Source organism: Myotis davidii, unplaced genomic scaffold (assembly GCF_000327345.1).
Source record: "Myotis davidii unplaced genomic scaffold, ASM32734v1 scaffold221, whole genome shotgun sequence".
NCBI lineage: Eukaryota > Metazoa > Chordata > Mammalia > Chiroptera > Vespertilionidae > Myotis > Myotis davidii.
In genome coordinates, this window is record NW_006293349.1 from 3,801,481 (window position 1) to 3,816,511 (window position 15,031).

The 15,031-nt window shown below is 53.1% G+C and overlaps 1 protein-coding gene across 3 annotated transcripts in view; it reads left to right on the forward strand.

Annotated features, from left to right (window-relative positions):
- Nucleotides 1–14,786, forward strand: part of GLS (glutaminase) — a 57,392-nt gene extending 42,606 nt beyond the window's left edge. For all 3 annotated transcript variants that reach the window (XM_015566093.1, XM_015566097.1, XM_015566098.1), the window contains 4 exons: nt 7,559–7,620; nt 8,635–8,711; nt 8,797–8,860; nt 11,680–14,786. In XM_015566093.1, the coding sequence (XP_015421579.1) occupies nt 7,559–7,620; nt 8,635–8,711; nt 8,797–8,860; nt 11,680–11,836 (360 nt within the window). In that variant the 3' untranslated portion in view covers nt 11,837–14,786. The remainder of the gene's footprint in view (nt 1–7,558; nt 7,621–8,634; nt 8,712–8,796; nt 8,861–11,679) is intronic.
- The last annotated feature ends 245 nt before the right edge of the window (nt 14,787–15,031 follow it).

The following is a 15,031-nucleotide window of genomic DNA, read 5'->3' on the forward strand; positions in this document are numbered from 1 at the left end:
TGCAGGCAGGCAGCGTCCTGGCCTGGGGAGAGCCCTGCTGGTCTGGGTCAGACAGTCCGTTCCCACTCTGCCCTTGCTTTCATCTAGCTCAGTGATGGCGAACCTATGACACGCGTGTCAGGGGTGACACGCGAACTCATTTTTTTTGGTTGATTTTTCTTTGTTAAATGGAATTTAAATATATAAAATAAATATCAAAAATATAAATCTTTGTTTTACTATAGTTGCAAATATCAAAAAATTTCTATATGTGACACGGCACCAGAGTTAAGGGTTTTTCAAAATGCTGACACTGAGCTCAAAGGGTTCGCCATCATCGCCCTAAGCCCAGGCAGTCCAGTTTGCTAACAAAATCCTACTTTTGTAGATTTTCACCCAATGACAATTTTAATCACCTGTAGCAACAGTGCATGCACAGTACACCATTTTCAGAAACGGTAACACCCAAATTTGAATGGCCTGGCTTTTAGGATCATTGGTAATAACTAGTACTTACTGTGGGTCAGTCACCAGGGCAAAGCATGCTTTGTTGGGTTTTTAAATCTTCATAAAGTCTATGAAATAGGAACCCCTCAAACTGTCCTCACCCAGCCCCATGGCTGCCTCCAGAGCCGGGCAAGGGGTTCAGAGCACTTACCAGAAACTTTTAACAAGAGGCTTTGGAAACTACTTCGGACCCAGCCTATGTAGAAGAATCCTGTTAGGGTTTTTCCTTGTAGAATTTGGTTCTGCTTAAAGAATTTTCCATTTACTGTATATTACACCAACAAGTGTGTAATTCTGTGGTCTCCATCCTTCTTGGAATGAGTCCTGATAAGAATTATAAACAGCGGTAGATGTAAATCTTGTGCGAAGGCCCTGGGAATTGTGTTGAGTGCGTGTTTTATATAGTTCCCTCAACTGTCACCTTGCTGTATTTGAAGGGTCTTAAAACCCTGTTCTCCAGCTGCTTCCTGTATTCTGTGCAGGACTAGTAGTCACCATGGAACGTCTAGGAAAGAACCGAGGGGCACGGCACAGAAGCAGACGCTGTTCCTGTCCTGTCCTGTGGGGGGCGTAAAGCACACTGGACTTCCCCATGCAGTTATGGAATAACATGAAGGAACGTAGGCCCTGGAGACCAGTGGGCATGAGGGATTGCTCTCTAGAGTCAGAGCCGTTGGGAGGGGTGCTCGGATGCCATGTGCATTTGCTGTGCTGGTGTTGAGGGCGTCCAGAGGAGAGGGGCCCTTGAGACCAGGATTCTGCCTGTCATTGACCAAACTTTGTTTTGTTTCCCGGCAGAAAGAGCCCCCCTCTTTTCAGGGAACTTGTTTGTATTAAGTTTTTTCCAGACTCAAATCTCAAATTCCAGTGGCCCTGCTCCTGGTTTATTTATTTTTTAAGCAATACAGGCATTTGGTGACCAGTTAATGCTTGTAAATAAACGTGACGTTCCATCATGACAGTGGGCGCCTCGTTCTCAGCGCCGATGTGCTAACCACAGAGTTTTACACGTTTGTAGGAGAGGAGGGGGCCAGGAAGATGGGGCGCGAGAGGCGGGCAGCGCGGTGTCCCCATTGGCTGCTGCTTCTAGAAGGGAGCACTGGCCACACAAAGACATCGCTGTTCGCTCTCACGCGGGTGCACTCAAGCCGTGGGCGTCTTTGGAGACTCCACTGGCCTTGACTGAGGAACAGGAGCCTCTGAGATCAGTCGTTCACCTGCTGCCAGGCCCAGCACGTGCCGCTCACCTTGGCCCCAGGCTCACATTTCACCCCACCTGCTCTGTTCCCTTCATTTTCTTCAGTAAAAACACGCCCTTGGTTAGCAGCTCAGGAGGAAATTGGTGTCTCTGATTTTTCTATAAATTGTTTCTCTGGCCATTTCTGGGATGGTATTGAAGTCCCAGGTCAGGTTTTCTTAGGGGTCTCGGCCCCGTAGACCCTGGATCCTGGTCTGGAGGCCGAGCCCGGCCTCGGACCGCTGGCCTGCCCTCGCAGCAGCATCGCCCGGCTCGGGTGTTGAGCGTGCTGTCCTTCCCTGTCCGGCCTTTTATGATAGAACCAGGGACGGCCATTCCTAAAGCACTGGGCTTAGTCCAGGCAGAGCAGGTGTTTCACATTAGCCACTTGGTTGTCAATAAAATATAATCACTTTTTGTCAACACGGGTTGTCAGATTTCTTTGATGTAATTGTGACTTCGTTTAAGAAAAGTTATTTCATTGGGAAATTTTGAAAATGGTATGCGTACGAGATTTATTACTTAGCTAATCAAGAGCAGAATATAGTGTTTGGAGCTGACACGTCTAAGGTTGCATTGTATAGGTGAAGTGTCTGCATTCTCGTTCAGAGTACAACTGACTGACACTCTGTTAACACGACCATGTGAGAACCCGCATTGGTGTAAAAATTCCGAAATGTCATGAAATGGCCAAACTGTTACTCCCACAGGAAGGTCTCTGATCCTCGACTTTGTCTGTCGCATATGAACAATAGGGTCTGAGTGAATCGCCAGGACGCGTAGGGATGGGGCCTCACGCCGATCTCAGGCCGTGGGCCACGCAAGCACTCTGGTCCCGTGTTCCTCGCCCCGGGAGCAGGAAGTCGGCTCAGTGGGAAGGAAGGGGAAACACCTGTGGTCACAGGCTTTGGGTTACCCCCGTGCTGCTCTCGGACAATAAACATGACCTTCAGCTGCGCTGCACAGGCTGGCAGGTTCTGACCTGGCCTGGTGAACAGTGTCTGAGAGAGAAGGCTCTAAAGGGCCCCGTTGTAGTGAAGCTTTTTAACCAGAACGATCTGGAGAGGCGATGGTTTCTGTAACAGATGAGTATCTCTTCCCCGGCAACAGATACGCCCGGGCGGAAACAGGAGCCGCTCGTCTGCCTGGAAGAGGGCGGCTCTGCTGTCCCAGGTGCCCAGGGCAGCGACCTTGGGAACTGTGGCCCTGCTGTCCTCCGTCATCCTGACTTACGATAAGCTCAGATAAGGCGCTGGCTCAGGCGGGGGAGATCTGTTAGGGGAAGGCGCAGCGCTGGGAACTGCCGCAGCGGGAGAGCTGACAGCGTTTATAGGTGCTCGTGGCCCCTGCCCAAGTGCAGCTCCTCTCCTGTGGAGGGGCTCCCACAAGCGGAGAGGCACCCCGGAAGCTAAGAGCACTTACAGGCTGCAGATGCCCTGTCCTCACACAGGAGTGAGTCATCAGAACAGGCTGGCCTGCTGGCAGCTGCTGTTAACTCATTGCTTGCCAGACCCTGGTCTTCCTGACGGGTGTTTTAAAACTCACCTAACCAGTGTGCACTGGGGAGTGAGAGGACGGGCAGAGCAATGGTTAGTGCACTCCCTCCTTTGCCTTTCGGCTTGGCACTGGGTGAGTCCTCTGTAGGATCCCCCCCCCCCCATGTGGTTTGCATGGGCCTCGTGGCAGAGGGCGTGCCCTGGCGTCGGAGATGTCTGTAGGGACTTACCACTGAGTTCCCTGGTCCCAGCCGCCCACTCCTGGCGCGGAGGTTCGACCTTCTGAAAGAGGCGGCTATGGCTCAATTTCAGTGGCGCCGAGCTGTACCCTCCTCCCTGTGTGTCTTCTGGCCAGGACGAAACGCACCCGTGCAGCCTTCCGTTTTCATGGGAAGAGTCCCGAACCCCCATGTTACGTTTAATGTGTGTGCTTTTAAGACAAGCTAATGGTTTCTCCCACCCCCCGGGTAGCCGCAGAGCCTTTTAAAGTGCATTGTATTTTTCTGCCATTCTCCTTTTACATTTATCTCCCTGACCTGAAGCATGCTTATGAATAAAGTATTAGTGTACTCTCAGTGACCTGATTATATTCCCAAATCAGCCTTTCATGGGCTTTATTAATAAGGAATGTGCTCTTAGAACTTTGGAAATATTGAATAATTGGTGATACATGCTATATGTAATAAAATCTCTTCCAACGAGCTTGGTCTGAGTTCAGAAAGTGGAAAAAGTGTAGGTGTGCATACAGTCACAAACAGGCCAGGGACTTACTGCCGATAAACGCTGTGAAGAATGGGAACTGGGGTTTAAGGTTAACATTCATGCTGTGCCCGTCGGAATTCCGGGGTGAGAGGCATGTGTGGGCTGGTGCCCTCCATCAGAAGCACATGTAGGAGCAAGGAATGGCTTCTGATGTAGGAGACTGGCCTCGGGCTCACAGGGTGGGGGCTGAGAATAGCATTGCAGTGAGAAATGGGGGAGGAACTGTAATTTTAGGGAAGAATTAGCATGTACTGTGGCCGGGGAGGAGCAGAAGAGACACTCAGGGTTGTATTGGGAAGAGGGTACCTACTTGATGGCTCTGAGCACCACGTGGACGGTGTGGGCCGTGAATGCTGGTGAGAGCCATGAGGAGGCGTGGCAGCCCTGGGGCTCCCCAAGTCTTGTGAGCTGGCCGGAGGGAATGGAGAGATTGACCAGGAGCCTAGGTGCTCCCAGAGGGAGAGAGAGGGGCGCAGACAAGACAAGACAAGGGCAGTGATAGCACCGTGTTCTGCCGGGGGTGAGAGAAGAGGCAGCAGGCTGAGGAGTCCTATCAGGAATGATTCGGGGGGCGGGGGGAGGGCAGGTGTTGACACCCCTTGCTGAGAACAGCAGTGATCTGAGCAGTGTCTTGTGAATAGGGTAAGGAGTAGGTGGAGGGTGGAAGGAGGACTAGACGCAGGGCCCCAGTGAGGAGAAGCGGATGAATTGGGTAGCGCTGTTTGAGGAAGTTAGGGAGGTAGAATTAATCATGACTCTAACGGACTCCCCAATTTGAATATTTGGTAACTTGGGAGAAAATGTTTAGTGAACACACTTTTTAAATTGAGATGTAGTCGACAACTGACTGAGCGTAAGGTGTGCAATGTGTTGATTTGAGTGAGTCCACCATTTCATGAGCATCTATTTGAGGGGGAGCCACGCGGCTCATGTGGGAAGAGCAAGGCGCAGTCTCTGCCCAGATGGAGCTTGCGTTGAGGGGGGAGGGACGCGGAACGGGGGTAACTACCTAAAGCCAAGTGCCTGGAGCCCCGAGGAGAGAAAGCAAGGAAGGGGCTAGAGCAGTGGTTCTCAACCTTCCGAATGCCGCGACCCTTTGATACAGTTCCTCATGTTGTGGTGACCCCCAATTTCGTTGTTACAAATTGAACATAATTAAAGCACAGTGATTAATCACAAAAACAATATGTAATTATATATGTGTTTTCCAATGGTCTTAGGCGACCCCTGTGAAAAGGTCATTCGACCCCCAAAGGGGTCGCGACCCACAGGTTGAGAACCGCTGCTCTAGAGTGCCAAAGAAGAGGGCAGTGCTTTAGAGCTGCCTGGGAGTGAGACAAGGCAGAGGGAGGGGGCGCCCCTCTCCAGCTGGGGGACAGCACCCAGCAGCAGGGGCAGGCCTGGATGCTCGGGACCAACAGAACAACTGCCTGGCCGGGCAGAGCCACATGGGGCAGAGGGTGAGGAAGGAGAAGTGTGACCGGAGTGGAGCAGTTAGAGCCCTGAAGCCACAGTGAGGGTTTGCCTTCTGTACGGGGTGTGATGGAGGGCCACCAGAAGTGCCACGATGTCTGTTTTAAAAGCTGCTTGTGTGCTCAGCTGGCGTGGCTCCGTGGTGAACATCAGCCTAGGAACCAGGGGTCACGGTTCCAGTCCTGGTCGGTGCACAGGCCCGGGTTGTGGACTCCATCCCCAGCGTGGGGCGTGCAGGAGGCAGCCGATCCATGATTCTCTCTCATCACTGATGTTTCTATCTCCCTCTCCTCTCCCTCTCTCTCTGAAATCAATAAAAATATATCTTAAAAATTTTTTAAATAAAAAGCTGCCTGTGGCAGCGGAATTGAACAGAGGAATACAACCACGGGCCGCCTCACGAGGGGTACGGTCTGAAAAATGTGTCGCTGGGTGATGTCGTCGTGCAGACATCACAGAGCACCTGCGCGCACCTAGACGGCAGGCCCCGGGCTCTGGGACACACCCCCTGGGCGGCAGCCCCGCTGACCCACACTGGTGATGCGATGAGAGCCTGATGATAGCCAGAGGCTGTCGCATCCCCCGGGGGGATAGGGACGCAGTCGAGAGGGGTGAGAAGTGGGTGCTGACCACACTGGAGGTGGAGCCTGTTTGTCGATGAGGCAGATGTGGGCTGTGAGGCAGAGTCAGGGACGCCTCCACGTCTGCGGGTGGGCTGTGTCCCTTAGAGAGAGCTCGTTCTGCCTCTGACGGAAGCAGGCCCTCTCGCACAGCCCTCGGAGGGACCCGCCCCGCGCTCCTCAGTGCAGCCAGGGCAGCAGCTTGGGCCACGGGGGAGTGGTGCCCTTCCATACGGGGGTGCCGGGAGAGGAGCTACGAGGTGGGGGTGGGGGAGGCGGTGGAAGTCGGAGACACCTGATAAACATCCTGGAGGCAGCATCCAGCAGGCGGTCGGATGTGGGCTTTCCGAGCCCGGGTGGCAGCCTGCGGGGAGGTGTGCCATTTTTAAATAAAGAGATTAAATAAATATAATTTTATTGATTTCAGAGAGGAAGGGAGAGGGAGAGATAGAAACATCCATGATGAAAGAGAATCATGGATCAGCTGCCTCCTGCACGCCCCACATTGGGCATCGAGCTGGCAACTCGGGCATGTGCCCTGACCGGGAATTGAGCCCTGACCTCCTGGTTCATAGGTCAATGCCCAACCACTGAGCCACACTGGCCGGGCTCAGGTTAAAATCTCGGAAGAGTGCCCAGGGCTGTGGCTTTGTCTGTGGATAGCTGGTTTACTTTCCACCCCTCCACTTAAAACTTCTCTCTTCCACCATTAAGTCCAATATCAGTTGCTGAAGTTGCAAAGTATAAGATAAAAGTGGGAATTTACGAAGTATTTACAAATAGTGTACGTTCAGTAATTTACTTTCTGAAAACCAGGGCTGGCTAAAGGCTGCATGAAGGCGCAGGAAACCCAGAGGCCTTTGGGATAAACCAGCCTTGTCCTTGTCATAAGACAAGACGGTGGGTATTGTCAACGGCAGGGACCTACTGCGTGGGGAGGGTCGCCACCTGAGAGCAGTGTTGGGGCTGAGCCGCCGGGCTTGCGTATAAGACCGTCTTCCTGTGACAGCCTCGTCCGGGGTCCAGGTGCCTCGTGCTGAGCGCGGCCTCTGCAGGCCTGAGAGGAGCCGGTGATGGCGATGGGGAGACGGTGACTGGGGCAGGGCCTTTGTTTTCAATCATGATGAGACGTGAATGCTGTGAGCACTGTCAGCTCACAGTCCTGGACACGCAGGGAGAAGGGTTCTGGACACATTTCAGAGGCCCAGCCTGTGTTTCGCACGCAGGTTACAAGTTTGCATCCTTTTGCGCCTGGTGACATCATTCCATCCCTTCCCTCCTGCATCTAATCTTTAGTGTTGAATTTCCCAGAATCCTCTAGTGAAACAGGAAAGTAATGCCCCCGTGCCTGCCTTAGGTGTGGACGTGCATGCAGCTGGGGTAACTGGGCGACCGGATGGAGCGTCCCCAGCTCGCGGGAACCCCTGGGTGCCGGTTCCATTCTGTGTCTCCCCCGTGAAAACTGACTGTTCCTGTCTTCTCAGGTGAAGTCGGTGATAAACCTCCTGTTTGCGGCCTACACGGGAGACGTGTCTGCACTTCGGAGGTACGTTCCCGGGAGGGTTGGCGAGCGGCTCACAGATGTTCATGAAGCAGCTTCTGGGCACATGGCCATCGGAAGGCTAAACCTACTTGCATGTCCCTCTAATATAAAGGACCCGAACTGATGTGTATTAAATGCCCGCTCCCAGGGCGCTAGGCTTGCTGTGCAGTCTCCTCCCTCCCTGCCTCCAGCAAAGCCCAGGCCCCTCTTGTCCTAAGTGGTAGCGGGACCTTCTCCAGCCCCAGGCACCCTCCACCCCATCTCTGGCCGGAGCGGGAGGGAGGGGCAGTAAACAGGCCACATGGCACTGCGTATCTAACATCAGGTCTTGTGTGTAGAGCTGCACCTCCAGTGTGATCAAGTCTGTGCTTAACTTTCGTCATTAGAGTCTGTCAGTCCTGTGTCAGTGCTGTACCGTGCACTTCAGAGTCGCGGAGAGACTGGTCTTCATGTTCTCACCACGAAAACAATGATGTGGGCTGCCAGGTGTTAGCTAACCAGCACTTCGCTGGTATTTATATTGCAATATATAAACGTATGCAGTCAACACATGTACACCTTAAACATACATCAAGTTACATGTCAATTACATCCCAATACAAATGTGCTCTCCAAAGACAGTTAAGAAAAATAAGGTGATTGGTTCTGGCCCTCTGTGGCCTGTAACCTGTTGAATGGGAGCTGGGGGGACACTGAGTGAGGCGCTAGTTGCTTGCCCGCTGAAGCGCACACTTCGCATGGTGGTGTCGCTGCCCTTGAGTGTGAGTAACTGGAGTGACGCTCACCCTGTGCAGAGGGCGAGCGCTTCCTCTTCCCCAACGAGAGCAAAGCTGAGGAAGGGGGTGAGGTGGCCGTGGCCAGGACGCTGGTCCTGGCGGGACCGGGCCTCGAGCTCCGGGTGATGAGCCTGGCAGAGGGCCCTGCCTCTAGGACCTTAGCCCGAACCCAGGGTGTGATGCTGTGTGAGTGTAACATTTTGTAAACACACAGTGAAGAGCTGTGCCTCCACATTTTCAGGTTCGCCCTGTCGGCCATGGACATGGAGCAGCGGGACTATGACTCCAGAACGGCCCTCCACGTGGCTGCCGCGGAGGGTAAGGACGTGGCCCCGCGCCCACGTGTTTTTCAGACTTGGCTTTGACTTGGCACTCAACTCTGCCTGCTTTGTGTTGGATACAGGTCACGTTGAAGTCGTGAAATTTTTGCTGGAAGCCTGCAAAGTCAACCCTTTCCCCAAGGACAGGTGAGCCCAACAGGCCTTCTAACACCGTGGCAGGTCCAGGGTGTGCTAGTTAACGGTGGGTGTTTAAACCCACCAGGTGTATGTGGGAGGCGTGCTTGAACTCGGGGTGGTGCCTTCTAAAGGCAACACCAAACCGTGTCTGCTGGGGAGAGGGCCCTCTCTCCCCTGTTCTATTTCTTACCCAAAGATGGTCTCTTGTCCAGCATTTTCACGTCAGTGTGACTGTGGTCAGCACACGTAGGAAGAAAACAACTGTTTGCCCTTGGAAAGAGGAAGTAGGAACTGTGTCCTCAGGGATTTTCAGCGACACAGGGTAGCCGAGACATGGACAGGCGCGCACTGAGAGCGTGTATGAATGCTACTGCTCTGGAGCCCCCAGCGAGCGTACGGGGTTTCCGAAATGCCCCATTGGGTCCGAGTACCTCTCGGAGGCTTCGAGGAAGTGGGACTTCAATCCGTGCTCTGGGGAGACGAGGCTGGAAGGCCGGGAGAGACGGGCCTGGAACACAGTTCACTCCTCTCCTCTCCCTCTCGGCCCACATGGCAAACTGCCACTCATCCTGCAGGCAGCGTGTCCAGAGGACGGCCCAGGAGCAGTGCAGCACGTGTATCTGGTCGAGCTCTCCCCACGCACTCGCACGTCAGAACTGCACGCGTGCTTATGGCTCACACACGGTAGAACTGCACGCGTGCTTATGGCTCTCACACGGTAGAACTGCACACGTTCTCACGGACTTAGGTGCCCGTGCCTACAGGGTTACGTCCTGTGGACTGACCCCTTTATTGTCATGTAGTGCCTGTCTCTTCTCACGGCCTTTTAGCTTTGTTGTTAAAGTGTAGTTTGTCTGACATGAGTTTTTCTACCCCAGTTTTTCCCCCCTTTGTATGGAATGTTTTTCTATCCCTTTACTTGCAATCTGTATTTTCCACTGAGGTGGATCCCTTGTAGACAACATACATCATATCTTGTTATCCGTTTTGCTACCCTGTCTTCTGGCCCATGAGTCAGTGAGGAAGGAGAATAAAGGTTTAGAAGAATGGAAGGAGAGAAATACTCGGAGAGAGTGGATATTAATGAGTGTGGATTGGATAACTGAGGACTATATTAAGTTTGGAGCATGTTGGTTATTCTCTAGTTAAGGTTTTACTTTTTTAAATTAGAGGTTTGGCTTTTATTAGGTCAGCTTGCAAGAAATGCAGGAAAGTTATGGAGTCCGTGCCTGAAAACTGTGAGCAACTTTGTCAGTGTGGTAACAGTTGGTTCCCCAAGGCCATCCTTTATTAGCAGCATCCTAAAACCTCACCTGGGACGACAACCCGCCCTTTTATCCCCAGACGTGACGCCCATGCCGGCTCTTTCCTTAGCAAGAAACTGAACAGCGCTCCTCTCACTCTATTTATAATCCCAACCACATTACTCACCACGTGTGGAGATACCTACTGTGCTTGCGTATTTAAGGATTGGGGCGTGTTGTGGTTTTTTTGTCCTAATTGGCCAGTAGGAACGTGGAAGTGAAGTACCCATCTGATAGCAAAGGTTAGCTAGGCAAATAACTTGGTAATTAGGTATTCAACTATTTGAGATTGTACGTTAAACCAAGACAATTCTTTCTTCTGTTTCATAGTCAGCATCACCTCCACTTGAAGAATAGGCTTGAGCAAATTTAGTGTATTCTGTAAAGTTGATATTTTGCATTATTTCATGGAAAAAGTTGTAAAAAAGGTAACTTGCAGTTAACATTCAATCCGCCCCTCTCGCCCCCCAGAAAGACAGGGGACTGAAAACTGTCCTCACCTCCCATTTAAGGCCACCGACTCCCTAAATAAATGAAGGCCAGTAAAGAAGTAAAAGCAACTTAATTCAGCTGGGGACTTTTGCAGGGAAAAATACATGTAACACGTTACTTACCTGATTTTAAAAATTAAGAACAGGTTACCCAACTTTATCCAGAAATATTTTCAATTGAAGCTGTGCCTACAAAACCTTGTGGGTCCATGTGTGGCCTCCTTCAGACGGTGAAAGGTTAAGGACAGAGATGGAGGAAACGGAAGGAAGGGAAGCCAGAAGGTGGCGGGTGACATGAGCCCGAGCGCCTGGCGGCCAAGGACCAGCGACATGAGTGGGGAGGAAGGGGGGCTTCATCGTTTGTGAGGCGTTAGGGGCCAGCGGTCACCCTCTGTCCCTTCCTTGGGTTGTGTGTCACCGTCGGCCTCGTTTCTTAAAAGGCCAGTGAGCTGGTTCGCCACTGCGGGCCACTCTTCATGTCTTCTCATCGGTCTTCCCCTGTCACCCTCAGAGCACAACCCCAGCAACACGGCGGGTGGCCCTGGGTCCCACCTTCACCAGAGAGGAACACGCCCATTCCTCGGGTCGATCTTCTCCCTACAATGTGTGCTTGCGCCCTGATGAGGTCGAGGTTATTTCCAGGCCTTTGAGACTCACTGTGATTCTAATGAATAGGAACGTAATTTTCCTAGCAAAGGCTGGGGCGTGGATGCTACAAACCTGCGTTTTCTTTGGACTTTTTATTGAGAGCGAGCTCCCTTGAGCTTTTCAGGCAGTCCCAGCTCGGGGTCAGGAGTCCCCTGTGTCCGCCAGCACCAGGACTTCCCCTCCGGAGGCACCTACATACTGTCCTCCTCCTCCCCGGGCCCCCAGGCTGCCCCCCAGGCCGCTTTTTGAACCACAAGCCCCTTCTGGTGGTTGCTGGTCACATGGCTGAGCTGGCACGGCCCTTCCCTGCCCCCGAGCCCGGAGGTGCCGGCTGCGCTCCGTCCCCCCAGGCGCCTCACGCCCCGTCCTGTTGCTGCCCGCCCAGGTGGAACAACACGCCCATGGATGAGGCGCTGCACTTCGGCCACCACGACGTGTTCAAGATCCTGCAGGAGTACCAGGGCCAGTACACGCCGCAGGGCGACGCCGACGACGGGAAGGAGAACCAGACGGTGCACAAGAACCTCGACGGCCTCTTGTAACGCCCGGAGCCCACGCAGTCACGTACCTGTGTCACGTGGACTTGATCATGGCGCGCGTGTCTTTCTGCCTCTAGGTGTGTCTCCTACAGCATGGGTCGGCGCCGTGCTACCGGCAGTCTCTTCGCTGTACGCCCAGGACAAACCTGATCTCTTGGGGACAAGATAGAAATAAAACCACCTCCCTCCACAATGTGAGCACTGTCGACCTGGTGCACTGTAGAACCCGATGTAGAAGTAGTGCCAGTGCTGGCTTCGCGTGAGGTCCTCATGATTCTTGTGTTTCGTGGACTTTCAGTTTTACGCATCAATAGAAATTAAGCTGTTATACATACAGCCTGTCCACAGGGGCGAGGCTGCCTTTAGAAGCAAAATAGTGTGATTTCCAGGACTCCACATAGAGACTTAGTCTGAGCGTTTGAACAACTGCCTGCACTTATGGTTGTGTGTTGAAGATTTCTCCCATCCCCCTGGCTTCATGATGTGACTTTAAAAATTATCATAGTTAACAGCTGTGAGTAGGATAGACCAACTCTGATCAGACTATCAGGGCATCTGTTCAAGATATGTTTGGTGACCAAAAAAGTGTGTCAATGGAGTTCTACTTTTGGAAATTTTTCCTTTTTCTTCGTCCCCTCTGTCCAGCCTCGGCCCTTCAGCTGGGCAAGGGGGCGTGGCAGGCCCGTCCTCATGTTTCCGCACGTCAGATCTGGCATGTGAGCTGTAAGGAGCTGCCTGTCTATAGATGAACCAGACAAACGGAGTATGCATTGGCCACATTGACCCGCCCAGAGGGGGTGTGCTACTGCGGCTCTAAGACGACATTTCTCAGCTTCCAGGGTAACTTGAGAAGTGCTCCGAGTCCGAGGGGAACCGCTGCAGAAGCTGCACTGAGAGGTCTGTTCCCTGTGGGGTCCACCAGGTCACGCGGTTCCTTGATTCTCTAGCGGACCCTTGGGTGCACTGCAGCGTTTTACAAGGCCAGATCATTTTAAATTGAGCCCCAGCATTTTTTGGGGAAGGAAAAATGCACATATACTTTGAAGGGATATGTTAGTGAGAATATCTGATATTAAGTGCACACACACACACGCACGCACACGACTTCTTCGAAGCTGTTTAGTGAAATGAGCAGAACTCTCAACCCCAGAAAAGCTAGTGGCTACATTAATACGGCAAATCCCTTCTCCTTTTCTATGGGCAACACGCTATTTCCGAGGTTTATGGTGCCTGACGGCCCGTTGACCCCGCTAGTGGCCTCCACGTGTTTCGATTTTTGCTTCCGTCTAAGTTAGAGGCTCGACCCCGCCCGCTCCCTGACAGCGCGTCCTTGAGGACGTGTGGCTGTGGCCGTGGCCGTGGAGGACTGAGCCGCCAGCACGAGGCCGGCCCGTGTGTCTGTGGGAACAAGGCGGCGGGCCTCCAGCGGAGCCCGTGGAGCCAGGCAGCCGGGGAGCAGCGTTACCCCGGGCAGACCCCCACCCGACACCAGCGGGGTCCCCACTTCAGGAGCAGCGCTGTGAGCTGAGGGAGCTCTCAGACGGCTCCTGTGGCGGAAGGTTACTGATGACCCGGACGCTTTTCTTTAATGAAAAGAGGTTCTCGCTATTATTTCCGAACAAAGCCTTCCCCTTTTCCCCGATTACGACTATTTTGTAAAATCTTGTGGTTTAGCTCCATGTGCCCTTATCTACCCATGAGGTTATGTGCGCTGCACACTGGCTCCTGCTGTGGCCGCTGGCTGTAGGCTGACAGTCTGAGTACCTTTGGTTTAAATGCTTTAGGCTGTGCTGCTAATGGATGCCACCTGTATACTCCAAAGATCTCTGTGTTTAGGCTCCTCTGCCCAGGGGAGCACTCTGGTGACGTTTACTCAAGCTTTGTACTCACTGCTGTTTGCTCTCTGGGCTCTGTGTTCTCATCACGGGTGCAATGTGCTGCCCCCCGCACGCTCCAGAACTGGGGCGCTGTTGTCTGTCTGGCCGGGCCTGGGTGACCGCCTGTTGGGTTTAGACTCTTCCTGGGGATTGTTCAGCTATGAATGTATTTGCCGCCAGAACCTCCCACAGTGAACTAATCGTAACTGTTCAGTTGTAAGTATTCTGAAGTCGGGAAATATTTATTTTAAGTGAAATCGGGTAGTGTTGCTTTCCACATCGTAATAAACACATGTATAAAAAAACGTATGACAATGAAATTTTTAAAAAAACAGCCACGGGGTCTCTGCCAGCCCTGTGGTGGGCATGCCCTGGGCAAGGCCGCGCTTGGCTGGGTCGGATCCATTCCTGATGCCCGCGGAGAGCCAGGCGCTGGGCAAGGTGTCAGGGGCGGGCACCGTGGTGGTGAAGGTGAGAGCCCTGTGTGGACTCCATCTCTGAAAGCGAGAGGGTGGGGGGCTGGGGCAGTCTTCCTGTCTCACCTGCTGACATGACAGTGAAGTGAGTAAATCTGCAGTCGCAGACCAGGTGGTACACAAGTAGCTCAGGAATGTGTGAGGCGGCACTGAAACCAAAGGCGGGGCGGGGGCTGTTACAGTTGATGGACAGGACGGGGTTCAGGAGGAGACGGGAAGGCAGGTGTGTGTTCAGATGGGAAGGTGGGAGAATTCAGTCAGCTATTAAAAGGGGCAAAGACTGGGTGTTTCGATTCTGTTCCGGAGCCTGAGCCCCGGCCTCCGTGTGCCCCCACCCCCACCCCCAGGGGTGAGTGAGGCCGCTAGGAAGTGAGTCCAACAAACAGTCATGGAGCAAGAGCGGCTCAAGGCGCTTCCCTCTGGGACAAGAAATGGGAGAGGCTGTGAGCAGACACCACACCGGGCGCAGAGGGCGCAGCGGGTCGACCCAGAGCTTAGCTGGTGTGACGGCAGGTGTGTGAGCGCGCTCTGTGCAGGTGCCTGAGCACCTTTATACACTTTGTGCACCCATTTAACCCTAATAAACGTGTTTAAGCTGCTTGCCTGGGGCTCTTTCTTCAATCGGTCACACAGACACTCCATTTCTCGGTGTGAGAGACACTAGGCGGAGCTGGGTCTTAGGTCGGTTTCACGGAGTCGAAGGAGGTTCGGAACAAGTGCCGCCTTCGGCTCCCAGAAGCCACCGTAAGGCCATCTCCTTGAAATGTGCACGTTTTTATAGAACATTGCAGGTTCGGAGCTTGGCTGTGTCTGTCTCCCGCTTTGATGAGTGAGACGACTGTGCC